This window comes from Parus major, chromosome 2, assembly GCF_001522545.3.
Source record: "Parus major isolate Abel chromosome 2, Parus_major1.1, whole genome shotgun sequence".
Lineage (NCBI taxonomy): Eukaryota > Metazoa > Chordata > Aves > Passeriformes > Paridae > Parus > Parus major.
The window spans coordinates 139462846-139477401 of NC_031769.1; the positions used below are offsets into that span (position 1 = coordinate 139462846).

The window sequence follows — 14556 nt, forward strand, 5'->3', positions numbered from 1 at the left end:
AAGAAAAGAAGAAACATTTTTATAACTTAGAGAATTAGGTTCCTTTTGCTTGTGTTTATTTCATGGAAATTAGAACTACTCGTGCTCATAATTATTCACCTAGTGCAGTACTGTTTGATCTACTAAAAAACTCTTGAAAATTAAGTTACATTGAAAGAAGTGGAATTTTAAGGAGCTGAATAAAAACTCCACCAAGACATCTTACAAAATGCAAATAACAAAATGCAAAGATAAAACCCCACCTATCAAATTTTATGTTTGTGTGTAGGAAGGCAGAAGGCTTTTTTCCTCTTTCTTCAGTTTCTACTTCCTTGCCAAGGCAATCACTGTACTCATGGCTTACAATCTTGAGGCACTGGAGCTGGCTCAAGCTGAGGTGCACAAACATGTGATCATCCCTGAACTAAATCATTTTGATGGTTCCAAAAGGTTTGCTGAGACTGCTGCTTCCAGGGAGGAAGGGACTTGAGGGGGAAAAAGCAGGGCAGCTGCTCCCATAAGGACTTTCTGCTGGCAGGAGCAGGCTGGCAGCGTTCTCAGCCTGTCCATCCAAGAACTGGATGGTCTCATAGGGAGTTGTGTTGAATAAAACAGGCTTCACATCCATGTCTGTCCTCCGTGTTTCCAGATCTCACTCCCTGGTTTCTTTCCTCTGTGCCCACCAGGAGTGCAGCTCACACACCAGCACAAGGGAGGGACATCTCAAGGCTACAAAGATGGAACTTGACAAATATCTTGGTCTAATGTAGCTAAGCCCAAGGCTGGGTTTTGCTTGACCAAGTTCTAGAAAACTGCACGGAGAAGGGGCTCTGTGGAAGGGGACAGAAGGTCCCTCCTCGAGCTACACATGCCTGTCATTAGAGGCTCAATTTATTCTTCCGACTTTATAAGCGATGGAGAAGTGTTTTATAGCATCCTACAGTGAGTGCCTAGAGTGAGGTAGGTAACCTGCACCCCAGAAGTGTCTGTCTCTGGATGGTTTGTAACCATTCCCACAGCAGGAAGCCAGTCTCCTCTTACACCAACTCTTCAAGCATACAGACTTCTGAAAAGATTTTGCTGGAAGAAAATACCAAGTTTAAATAATGAGGAGGAACTCTGAGGTTCAATATTAGTAAGATCATTTGAACTGTCATGCTGACAGCTCTGAAGTGGATTTTTTTTGCCAACATCCCTTTAAGTTAGACTGAAAATTGTAATTATTTGCTATCTAAGAACATTATACTGTAAAAGAAGTGATCACAAAGTCTCTGTGATGATGAGACAGCTTAGATGAAAAGAAAGAGCATGAAAGCAATTTTTTGAAAGTTGGACGCTGCCATGGATGAATCTTGACAAGAAGAGAATGAAATTTGTGAGTCTTTTTTTCAAGGTATGAAAATTAATTCATACACCCATTGGACCTGTGGCACAGATAACAGGAAATGAATACTTATGTTTACAGAGATTTAAATTCAACATGGTCTGAATGTAGTCAAATGCTGTGGTATGGTTGGTTTCCCACTCTTATTTACTATTTATATCAAGGAAAACTCAATGAATTACAGTCATAAAGTAAGGTCCACATTCTACTGTGCATATGCAGAAAAGAAAAAGTCTCCTAATTTTAGATTTTTTTACAATCTCCATGTGAAAGGAGCTGGGACCCTCAGTCCTCTTTGAACTGAGAAATATTCTTGATTAGCTGAGATGGCTGATTTTTAATTGCTTCTCATCAAAGCACTTAAAACAGGAAACCTCTTGGTAGCCTGTGAGAATTCTTTCATCTGCCTTTTCTTTGGACATGAAATTGCTTTACTCTGTCTCAAATTAATTTGTAAGACCCACCAAGGAGCAAAACCTCTATTTATGCATCATGTAGCATGTGGGGGTTAAATCTTCGCTGAAGTTTGTAATACCTATAACACTAACAACCTCCAGCCTCCCCACAGGTCCATGACAGGTGAAGGAGTTTTTCTGCACCCCTGTCTCTCCTGATTTCCCATGTTTGTGCCTTGCTGACAGCCAGAGGGTCATGTGGGGAACATGGGAAACATTTCCTCATACCATTGGGGTTTACCTAGAGGAGGCACACAGTTTTATGCCTGGCTTAGGAATACAGACAGATATGGATAACTTTGGGGGCATTATCAAATCTGGTATAACTGCATAGAAGGTCCAAACTTTCTTTTGTTAAAATTTACAACATCTTGGGGGAGAAGGCATGGAATAATTTTCGGGTTTTCAGCAGTTAATTGAATGTATGTCAAAACTGCAGTGAAAAACACTTTGTGGAAACTGGAAAAATGTTTAATTTTTTTATTTCTTTCATGAGAACAAACTGTCTACCACAAAAAGAATATCCACAGATTGTTGCAACAGATCACTTTCAAGAAGCCTAACTGGTTATATTAAGCAGTATGGATGTTAGCCACATGCACAGTATTAGGGTGTGCACACAGACACTGGCTGACAAGTGGTTTACATATCAAAGTGATGGAGCCTGTTGTGAGGGACTGATTCATTCCATTCCCTGAAGGCTTAATTTCCTTAGTTTGGACCCTTACAGAGAAGATTCTCTCTGGCAAATCCCATGTACAGAGAACGCTGCCCTGCTCTCTTGCTGAACAAACCCACACTCTTTGTTCCCATGGCTGAGCCTTGCAAGTGACCTGAGCTTGCTGCCTCCCCAGTGCTGGGGGACACATCTCTGCATGGTTTTCTTGGCTAGGGTAACCTCTGGGTTCAGGGTGCAGGAGAGCTCAGATACAGCCTGATGCTGCTTTGTGCCCAAACCTGAGACTGAATTCTGGTTTACTTCAAAGATGGATTTTGCTCTTGGCACCATGCAGTTATCCAAATCTTGGCTAGTTCTCTTTCTGTTACCCTGTGGCACCTTCTTCAGTTCTGTCTTTAAGCAGTTTCAAGTGTTATGTAAACATAAGAATCATGGAAGACAACCCAGTTAACACATCAGGCTTTATTAATGGCCATTTCCTCCAGTCACTCTCTGACTCTTGCTTTGCTTGAAACATGCTTTTGTCTGGATGTTACATTTCCACTCGTGATGAGCAGATTTTAGCATTCTTTAGCACAAAGATGTTGTGCATTTTCTGCTATTGTACCCTGCATTGCTGACATTCCTCCTGGGCTGGCCAGTAAACTTAATCTGCTTGCTCTAAATACAACCTTTAAACATTACTAACTTCTCTTCCTAGTTTGCAGTTTCTTTTCCTCCACAGCTAGAGTTTGCAGATGATTTCAGATGTTTGAGCACTGGTCACTATCAGATTTACTCAGCTTGTAGCTGCCTGCTTGTTTTGGCTAGTTGGACTGTGTTTCTCCAGGTAAATTTTTATACCTATAATAACTGAGGCAAACAAAAATCCTCTAATGACAGAGGGAAAAAAATTGCTGAATGTTTGCCACTGCATACTTGTGGCCAAAAAAGAACCTGAAAAATGCTGCTATTGTATTAAATCCTCTGTGTTTGGCTCTCACCATTTGGTTTGTTTGTCAGTACATCTAATAGTATAAAATTCTCAAGCACCATAGACTGTTTCTCCCTCTGAAACATGTGGCATATTTATTGTCTTGGAAGAACTGAAGCTGGGCAGATGTATCTCTAAAACAGATTGAGGAGTAATCCTTGTTCAGGCTTGTTCATTGCTTTGCTGATCAAGGGGAGTGAGAACTACCTAAATTATGTGGTGTATGTGCCACTGATAGCATGGGTGTCCTGGGTGTTGTGCCCAAGGTATTTACACAGCTGACTTTATCTCAATTCAGTGGAAAACTGCTTTTGTTCTGGATCCTCTAATCTGCCTTTTATCTCTGGTCTTGTCACAGGCGTGAGCTACAAATGTGGGAAATCAGTGTATTGGAAATTTATCTTTGATTTCCTTTCTTTGCATCTTGCCATCTTGGTTTGAACAGAAGTTTTGGCTCTTGTCACATTATGTTTGCCTGTACATGGCCAAATTTTAAAAAAGAAACTAAATTAGATGAAGCAAAAAGTCAGAGATTTCTCTTGTTTGCTGTTGATAAAAGGAACTTCAGAATATAATGATCTTGCTTGGAAATCAAAACTCCCTCTTAACAACTCCTTGAGTTAAATTACAGTCCAGTACAAATAAAAGGTTTGAAGATACTGCACTGATCAATTTTCTTTTCTTTTTCAGAAAGGGGCTGTTTGCTGGCATGAAGCTGAAGAAAAAAAAGAAAGGCGAGAAAGGGCTGACAATTGCAAACAAAGATGCATTGGGTAAGGCCTCATAAATCAATATTGCAACAGGGATGAGCAGGTTGTGGGGGATTATATGAGATCTGATTTCATGTGAACTCATTTGAATTGTGTCTCCAGGCTTAGCATTGAAAAAACAGGCAGTAAACTCCTTATCACTCCCAAATAAACAGAGAGCTACTTTTTTTTGCATTAACTGTTTCATGAAGTTCACATTCAGATTGTGTGAGTTCATACTGCTCTATATGGTAAACTAAAAATTTCAGCCTGCCTCTTACCAAAAAGAGATGGCACATTTTTGAGGGTTTTTTCCTACTTTACAGGTAGGTAATTTATTTCAAGTGTGCAATTCCTCTGGAAGTTCTGCTTTTTAGAAACCGTAACTACACAACCTGCATAGGCTGTGATGGCTGGATGGGCTGGCTCAATAAAGCTGGCAGCTTTACTCAGCTGGTGCCTGTTGTGAGTGCACACAGGGGGAGGAGAGTGGCTACAGTCACAGAGACATGGCTAATGGTTTTGCACAGGCAGGGAGCTGCTGCTGTAATCAATGCTGCTCGATGCAGACCACGAGAGTATCCCCACATGGGACATCCAAATAACTAAAATATTTAGTTCATGATGATAGATTCACTGCTCTGCTCCAAGTGAGCTTCTTGCTACTAGAAATCAGATGTGGGTTTTACTTCCTTGTCTGTTTTCTTCATCAGGTGATCATGATGAAGCTGCAAATTTTCTCCATGACACTGTCGGAAGACAGGAAGCGGTAGAGGAAGACCTAATAAACAGTGATGCTCTGTCCAGTGCTTTTGGATCCTTAAGCCCAAATAGAAAAAGGTACTCCTTCATGTATCTTACCTAACATGCCCCTAAACACCTTTTCCACCCTTCCTGGGTAGGGCATTACCCTTGAACAAAACATCTGACAGAAAATCTATTTGCTGTCAGCAGTGATCCTTTCACTCCCACTCTCCCACATGACAGAGTGGAATGTACTTGTCAGCTCAGTGATATCAGAGCTATCAGATGCTATCCTGTGCAGGGAGAGATTGAAATGGATCCTGAGTGTGTCTCAGCTGTGCTAAGGAGCTCTGCTAAACAAAACAAGCCAAGGGAACAGCAATCTCTGTAGCAAAGAGCTTGTGTAGTTGTATTTTTCATACTGGAGAGGAATGGAGTCAGGTTTGATGGGGTCAACAAGTGAAACCATTGCTGTGCATGAATGGTAGCACCGGTTTGTGTGGATGCAAAACATTTCCCTATCAAAAACTATATGTGAAAGACAGAGATGGTCTCTGCTGATGAAATCAAGCCTAGCAGTTCACAACAAAGCTGTCTGCCATAAATAATACTCATTTACTGTTGAGAAGTCTTTCCAATGTGTGTCCAAGTACCAGCTCTTGCCTAGAGATGTCTAATGACTTCTTTTGTAATTTAACCAGGGCAAAGCTGGTGACCAGAATTCATGAAGAGGAGATGAAATCCCAGAACTACCAGGTGAGCAGGGGGTGACAGCCCCTATGTGCCTGTGAATTCCCCAGGCAGGCTCCAGGAGCCCAGGAGTGTCCATGGTGTCCTTGTGCCCCACAGATTGCCATCACCATCATCGAGGCCAGGCAGCTGGTGGGCGACAACATCGATCCTGTGGTGATCATCGAGATAGGTGATGAGAAGAAGCAAACAACAGTAAAGGAAGGCACAAATGCCCCTTTCTACAATGAAGTAGGTGCTTTCTCTTAAAAAAGACACCTTCAATGGTTCTGGGTAGACTCTGCCATTTGGTAGCTCATAAGGGGTTGAATTAAGTTTGCAGCACGTCCACAACTGAGCAGGGAGGTCTCTTCAGGAGACAAAGCACCAGAAATAGCTCCCTTGGATTTTAGATCTGTTTGCCTTTTCTCTTCTCAAGGTCTGTCCAACCTGTTCCCCATCCTCTCTGACACATTCTGCCTTACCCCCACTGCCACTGCAGTTTTTTAAAGCATCCATTTGGGATGATAGCTTTGTCTACACTGCAACCCCCACACCTCCACTCCCTTTTCTACTATTTCATGATTTCAGCCTTTCCTTCACATATGTTTGTTCCAATTGATGACAAACAATACAAAAAAAACTCTCCCCAAACCAACAGGTCCTTTGGGTTTTCTTGTGCCTCCTGTCCCTTTTGACAATACCTTCTGATGCAGACTGAGGCCCATGGGCATTTGTGAAGCAAGTCTTGTGCAGCCATGCAAGGAATAGAGTAGAAAACAAGCCTGGGCCATGGCAGAAATATGTCAGGGCTGAAGAAAGAGTTTTGCTTTATCCACCACTTTCCCCCAGCACCCCCAGCATCTCACTGGGGCTCTGTGCAATAACACAAATTGCTGAACCATACAGCTCACAGCTCTGGCTGCCTGCCCAGGGATGATTCTCATCTGCTGTCCCCTATTCCCACAGTATTTCGTGTTTGATTTCGTTGGACCTCAGGTGTTGCTGTTTGACAAAATAATCAACATCTCTGTAAGTACTTGGGAAAGCTTAGCACAGTAAGTAAAGGCCATTGCTGTTTGTGTCACTTCAACTCTAAATGATTCTTCATATAGTTAAAAAAAAATAATTTTAGGTACCAAGGGTGCTAGAAAGTCAACATGAAGTATAGGAAAGAGGATAGCAGAGAGTATAAGGAGGAGAGTCAGCTGGCAGAGATTTGAAGGAACATACCCAAAAGGAAGATTTAGTCTGCATTTTCAGGGACACTGATTGCTGGTGTGGCAAACTGCAAGGTAGAATGAGAAAATTCAGCTTAGCTCTCTCTTCTTCTCACTGTCTTCATCCATCTAATTTTCAAGCTACCACTTGATTCAAATGACTGAGTTGAAACTTCTTGTTTAGATCAGTTCCTCAGATATAATTGTTTCTAACTAAATAAATTAAACAAATGCAAACACTTTTCCTCAGCAGGGCTCTTGGGCTGTCTGTGAGTGTCACTGCTTGGTTGCTATTAGCAGGGGAGTGGTCTCCAAGAGTCCAGTGCTGCTTCCATTGCTCACTGCTCACTGCAACTAAACTATATATATTATATATACTAAACTAAACTATAGGGGGACCTTATTGCTCTCTACAAATGAAACAAGGTTAGAGACAGGTGTGGGTTGGTCTCTTCTCCCAGTCAACAAGTGACAGGACAAAAGCAAATGGACTCAAGCTGGACCAGGAGAAATTTAGACTGGATATTAGGAAAAATTTCTTCACTGAAGAGGTTGACAGGCATTGGGATAGGCTGCCCAGTGAAGTGGTGGAATCACCATCCCTGGAGGGATTTAAAAGGCACGTGGATGTAGCAGGTGGGAACATGGTTTAGTGGTGAACTTGTCAGTACTGGGTTAATGGTTGGGCTCCATCTTAAAGATCTTTTCCAACCTAAATGATTCTGTGAAATCTCAGAACTGCCCTGATAGAAGACATGCACGCTCTTGGACTTGGAGCGTTAGATAAGGATGTGCAGTTTGGAAGGCCAAAACTATGGAGCCATGTTAATTATCTTGTCTGAAACTCATCACCACATATAGCAGAGCTGCTAAGAAATTAAAGATCTCATGAGACTCTGGACAGTGTTGCATTTGTATTATTTGGAAATATCACAAGCTGTGCACTTCATAAACTTTTTTCTTTTTTTTTTCTAAAAGTCCATCCATTTAATTAGATTGAGAAGTTCTCTTTTTCTGAAGTGCTATTTTGATTTCTATAATGTACACCTGGAAATGATCTGTGCTGGTTGAGCTTGACAGAAACAAGCAGTACTCAGGAGCTACAGGACACACTGTCTACTTCCTTTTCTGAGCTGCTAATAGAGTAATTTTTGCCGGCTACAGAATAAAATGTGTTCATTTACACATGGCCAACTGGACAACTAGGTTTTCAATGCTGGGAGTAAACTGACAGTTAGAATCCTAAAGTTCTATTAAAATCCACTGTATCACACTCAGAGCTCAAATATATGAAGTTCATAATTACATGTTATCTGCATATCTGATCTTTTATCTGAGAGGGCAGAATTTACTGCAGGCTGACAATGGCTGACTCCTGTGTGCTGCTGATGCTGTTGGGGATGTATAGTTATTTTTTTCTCAGATATGGTCAGTCTTTCCAATCTCACATTCTTTGGATAAAGGTTCCATATTTTGAGTGGTGGAGGGGAAAGTGCCAGTCCTCTGACTGCACTGGGGTGTGGGAAAACGTGTAACTATTACCTGCTGTATATCTGCACAGTTTAATCAGGCTCAGAAAATTTTTTATTTATAGCTGATGAAGGTGAAACACAAAGACATTAAAGGCCTTCTAGGTAAAAATGACTTTAGGGAAAAGCTCAGTAACAACAATGAACTAACCCTGGGCAATGCTCATGTATGCTACTGAAAACAGAGATTCATTACCTTGCAACATACTTTTGGAGAACGCAATCTATCAGGGGAATAGAAACAAAGAGGAAATATGTGTGCTGGGAGTGAAGGAAATCCTGAGGGATGGAATGTTTCACAGCAATTGCTTAGCATGGCTGTGAGTAGCTTTTCCACAACCAAGGAATAGGTTTCAACCTTTTAAGCTATTCTGAAACCAGGTGAGACACATTTTTTGAGAAATACAATTCTAGAGCAAATCTTCCCTTAGAAGAAGCCTCTGCCTAGTAAAGTGAACCACATGCAAATATTTGAAAACAAGACACAGAAATACACAGGTCTGGGAATCATGGCAATTGAAAATTATTAATTAAATTAAAATTAAATTAAAGTCATCACTTGGCAGGAAGAATACAGAGACAGACTCACTGGGGCCTGCTTGCCATCTAATTTACATCTATATCGCTTCTGTGATTTAATATTGTGGGGGGTAGATTAGAATTGAGTCTCTTGGTTTATGTGTACATTAAAATGTTGCCAAGAAACATTTAAATTCTTTCTCCTCCGAGTGTGCTCAGTTCTTATGGCAATTCAGCTATTGCACGGAAAGTGATAGGATTTCTGCAGCCTAATGTGAAACCAGCTACATCCCATGTGTTAATATTCATTATGATTTATTTAAAACTGCCAGGATAAGTAATATAACTGCACCTGTTATGAAGGAACATCAATCTAATTCCTGTTCTTTATATCCCAGGGACCTGGGATACACCTGTGCGATTCCACTCAGATGCAAATATATTGTTTCCTAAAATGGCACAATGTTGGGTAAAGAATGTGTTTCAAATACTTGCTGTATCTACTGTGACTGTGCCCCCAGTTTTGGGTGGTGCTGGATTTTGCTCCTTATTGCTTTTGAACCAAATGTGTTCTTTGTATGCTCTTTCTTAGACTGAGTGAGAAGAGACATAGTGACATTCTTTAATCAGCATTTTTCTGACAGGTTATGCACAATAAACTGATTGGGAGTGTGCTGATAGGCTCCTTTAAAGTGGATCTGGGGACAGTGTACATTCAGCCAGGTGAGTGGTGCATTTTCTGCCCTTTTTGTCTGTTAAGAGAGATTTGAGGCAGGGAAGGAGAGGAGAGGGAGATGTGCTGCTCTTCCACTTAGATGGTTGTTGCTTACACCAACTTAAAGCTTTTGGGAGAGTTGTTTTCCTATTGGGATAGCAGAGTACAAGCCAAACTCTTGGAAAACACCTTGTCAATCTGCCCATTGATGGATAGCATTTTTCAAGGATGGCATTTCTTTAAGTGGTCAGAGTGGGCAGCTGAATGATCTACAAAACCTAACTGCACTCATTTGTTACAGAGCATCCAAAGCTCTGTCACCTGTGTTGGGGTAGGAGCACAGGGAGGGAGACCAGGATGGAGAGTAGAAGGAATGGTGAGGAGAACACAAGACAAGAGGAGAAGCAGACCATAACAGGAGAGAGAAGATGACAAAGAGGTCACCATGGGTCCACTTCACCTGTGATCTTCAGAGCTGTTCAGTGCTTTCTGAGATCTGAAGCTAAGAAAAGATCACCTACCACTCTTTTTCTCTTCCATAATTACCTAGGAACATGGTCTCTTGGTCTTTAGGAAAGAACATATTTAGGCCACCTGCTGTAGATGTCACACAGTTATAGCAAGAGTGTAGAGTCATTCGGGCCACCCTCTGCAGGGTTGCTGTAAGAGACAGCAGAGAGGAATGGCCTATCCAGAGGATCAGATATCAGTCCTTGGTTGCTGTAAAGAGCCCTCTAAGTTACAGGGTTGCGTAAGAGTCAGTAAAGAGGAGTGAGCAGTCTACTTCCATCCTCAGGCTGTGTTAGTCCTGAATTTGGTCCCAAATCTCCTGCTCACACTTTTACAGGAGGGTGGTGTCTGAGGGTTGATCTTGAGCTGGTATCTGTGCTACACTGTGGTCTTTCCTTCCCACTCCTTTACCCAAAGGATGTCCAAAGACTTAACATGAGATCTTAGGACCTTAGAGATCTTAGGGCTGTTGAAACAGGGTTACAACAAGGGCTGTTGTGGGTGAATTGTCTTTTCCCCCTTGAAAGATGGAGCTGAATGTGCTTCTGGCTAATTCTTCTTCCTCTGATGTCTGTCCACTCTTGTCCCTTTCTCAGCTGTCTGCCGGCATTACAGTGGCCACAGCACCCAGCAAGGGTTTTGCTGCTAGAATTCTGACATCTTCAGACAGTTCTCATCACAGAGGTGGCCTTTCCTCATAAAGACTCAGCTGTAGTTCAGTTGCTGAAATCTCACCCAGGCTTCCACTGGTCTTTAGTCATTAATCTCAGTAAACACTGATAAAAATGAGCTCGTTTCTGACAAGCCCTGGATCAATCCTATGCTTGCTTTTGTGATCACAAAATATTTTGGACCCTCTAGAAGTGTCAGCACAATCCTCCTGACAGCACAAACATTGTTTGATGTACCTTTTCTGGAAATGAAGAGGAAAATACTTGTATGTTTTTATATCCTCTGTTTGAGTGTTTAAGCTTGTCCTTCTTACAGGTCATCAGTTTTGTGACAAGTGGGCACTTCTCACAGACCCTGCTGACATTAGGACAGGAGCCAAGGGGTACCTGAAGTGTGACCTCAGTGTGACGGGGAAAGGTGATGCAATACAAGCTACACAGAAAACAGCTGATACCGAGGAACAGATTGAAAAGTACTGCAATAATTTGTTTGGGTTTTTTTTGGTTTTTTCTTGTTTTCTTCCTTACTAGGTGCCTCAATAAATCTCTGTCCTCCTTTCAGTCCTTTCCTTGTTAACTTGGGGTTAATAGCAGGATAGCATTGTACACCTGTTCTCACATGCTCAAAGAGAGTTTCTACAATCCCCTCATCTAAACTGAAGGGCACATTAACGTTACTTCTCTGCAGCTGATAGAATTGGCCAAGTCCTCTTGGCTAAGGCAAGTTACCCCTGACAGAATATTCATTGATCTGAAACCAATTAATGATTTCTTAAAGCAGGGAAGCAAGAAGAAAAAATGAGGAAAGCCTATTCCTTCTCCTCTCTCAGATGTGAGTGCATGGATATTTCCATATCCTTAGATAAACTCAAGCACATTATCATTCTTCTTGTAAAATACAGACGTCCAAGTCTGTAAATATGCAACCAGCATACTTTAAATTTTACTGAAGCGATGTTTCTTGTCAGTACTGACATCCTGGACCAAGTCTGTGGAAAGTCACCAAGCTGATGGATGACTTGAGCACATGGTCTGTGGAGAAGGGTGGTGGGTGTTGGTTTTTGAGCCTAAAGAAGAGCACTCAAAGAGGTATCATACATGAGGAGGGCAGAGACAGGCTCTTTTCAGATGAGTGGCTCCTTCCAATAAAAGGATGAGAGGCTTTGGAGGCAGGTAAGAATAATGAAATTTCAGAACAGATTTTTTTACCATGGGGATGGTCAAACGAAATAGGGACCCACAGAGGATGGGAAATCTCTGTCTTTGAAGATGTTCAGAATTTACTGAACAAGGTCCTGAGAATCACATCTAACTGGACCTGATTCTATATCACATATACAAGTTTGCTGAGTAATGCCATATCATTTTCTTGTGGCAAAAATATTTTTTTGATTCAGATGAAAAAGCAAATTCATACACCTTTAGGTGCATGCTAACCCAAGGTCACAATGCTGTTGGAAAAAATATCACTTCATTGTCCAAGTTTTCAATTTTAAGAAAACAGCTTCTCTTTTCCTTTCAGGAATCTCTTGATCCCCAAAGGCTTTCCATCTGAAAGACCATGGGCCAGATTTTATGTGAGAATTTACAAAGCAGAAGGACTTCCGAAGATGAACTCTAGCATCATGGCCAATGTCACCAAAGCATTCATAGGCGACAGTAAGGACCTTGTGGATCCCTATGTGGTGGTCATGTTTGCAGGTCAAATGGTAATTGGGATCCTCTTGATCACAAAAGTAGGCCTTCTTTCCTATTAGCTTTGCTACAGGCAGGTGATTATGCTGGTATCCTTTAACTTATGGTTACATAAATTAGGTAAAGCATGTATCTTGATCATCAGAAAGTGTTCAGTTCTTAAATTATGCAGAAATAAAGTCACGGAGACACTTAAGGCCAGCAGATCTAACATCAGCCTCACAGCAGTAGGTTAGAGGCAGGAAGCAGGAGGGGAAAGAGAATTCTGTAGCACTGTTGCTAAAATATAGAGTTACAAGGCAGTGATTTACCCAGTGCTGTATTAGGTAAGTGCTATGTTCTGGACTCACTTGAGTGAAATAAGGAAGCAGGGCTGAAATCAGTTAATGTGGTTCAATCAGGGGTTTAGGGACAATTGTATTGATTTCTGAATTACTCTGCTGAAATTCAGGACCCTCTCAGCTTTCCTGTGGGTGGAGTAAGCATTTTAGCAGCCTGGTAGTGTTGCCTGGATTCATTGCTCCTAGAGCAACTTGAGCATCAAACACGGTGTGACAGATTGCTGCTTAGAGAGGCTTCTGGCTCTGGTGGAAGAGGCATCTAGAGGAGCTCCAGAGTCTGCTTCCCCTGGGGTGCACCATGAAACAGTGTCAGGGAGCCTGTCTTGATTATTGGTGTAAACATAAACAAAGGATCAACACGGAAACTATTTTAAGCAACAATTTCTGTGTGCAAGGAAGCCTTAGGGACAGGTCTAATTAGTACCTCTTAGATATTTCAGGCATGAGAATGAGGCTCTTGGTGCTGATTGCATGTTTTGTCATGAATCCAAATTGCAAAGTACTACTGTGGGTTAAGACAGCCAAATACATGCAGCACCTTCAAATAAAATGGAGGGCTGAAGAAGACAAGAATGGGTCACTAATGTGAGTTTACACATTGGTGTGCAAAATATGGCTTTATAGAGAGGGTTGGTGGGCTTTCTGACTCAGTTCTCTCCACTTAATGTGAAAGTGTAAGTCCTGACACAGCAAGTGACTGTACAGAGTGTGATACAGTCCTGCCATCTCTTTAGGTTTGGAGGACTAGCTCCAGGACCTACCCCTCTTGCACACAAGCATATGTCCAGAACATGACACACAATAATAATTTTTTGTGCTAGATAAATTGTCTGATTTAAGGTAATCCCATTGGTACATACAGCCTGGCATCTGTAATGAATTTAGTTTTTTATGAGAAAAATTGCATCACCAGTACCCAGATATTTCAAAGAACATTTGAAAATGTGCAGTTTGTAGCAGAAATGCCAAAGTCTGGCTTTACAAATACATTTTGTGGATAAGGGTCCTGAAGAATTAGATTGTATTACTGCTATGTGCAGGTGCTGTGTGCAGGTAAGAATTCTTTAGCCATAGTGTGGTCTTTTATTAGGTATGGAGGGCAAAATGAACAAGCTAATAGAAAAGCCAAAGTACTTTCAAGATAGGATATTTGTACTTTAAAAATGGCCAGAGAGATGCTGTAAAGTGCAATTTCTGCAGTAGTCATTGCCATTCTCCAGAGTTCGACCCCTCTGGAATTAAATTTGCTGGACTTTCATTTCAGGGCCGGACAACAGTGCAAAAGAACTGTGCAGATCCAGTGTGGCACGAACAGATTATCTTCAAAGAAATGTTCCCTCCACTCTGTCGAAGAGTCAAAATCCAGGTCTGGGATGAAGGCAGCATGAATGACGTGGCCTTAGCCACCCACTTCATTGATTTGAAGAAAATATCAAATGAACAAGATGGTGACAAAGGTAATGGGGAAAATGTCTGTTCCAGGATATACCTTTAAGGTAAAATCTATTTGCATGGGATCTTGGCGCTGGCTAATCCTAATTTAGAGATGTCCAGAGTTCAAGTGCTGGTTCTGAGCACCTTCTGTTTAATTTCACATTTATTACATTGTGCTCTGTGCATGGTGGGTCTGACATTGTTGTTCTTGTTAAGGGGCTGCTGCATAA

The 14556-nt window shown here is 41.6% G+C and overlaps 1 protein-coding gene across 1 annotated transcript in view; it reads left to right on the forward strand.

Moving 5' to 3' along the window:
• The first annotated feature begins 334 nt into the window (after window positions 1–334).
• FER1L6 (fer-1 like family member 6) overlaps window positions 335–14556 on the forward strand; it is a 61259-nt gene continuing 47037 nt past the window's right edge. Inside the window, exons 1-10 of the mRNA XM_033519478.1 lie at window positions 335–429; window positions 4161–4243; window positions 4933–5059; window positions 5665–5719; window positions 5813–5944; window positions 6662–6724; window positions 9605–9683; window positions 11173–11329; window positions 12379–12565; window positions 14157–14349. Coding sequence (XP_033375369.1) covers window positions 335–429; window positions 4161–4243; window positions 4933–5059; window positions 5665–5719; window positions 5813–5944; window positions 6662–6724; window positions 9605–9683; window positions 11173–11329; window positions 12379–12565; window positions 14157–14349 — 1171 coding nt within the window. The remainder of the gene's footprint in view (window positions 430–4160; window positions 4244–4932; window positions 5060–5664; window positions 5720–5812; window positions 5945–6661; window positions 6725–9604; window positions 9684–11172; window positions 11330–12378; window positions 12566–14156; window positions 14350–14556) is intronic.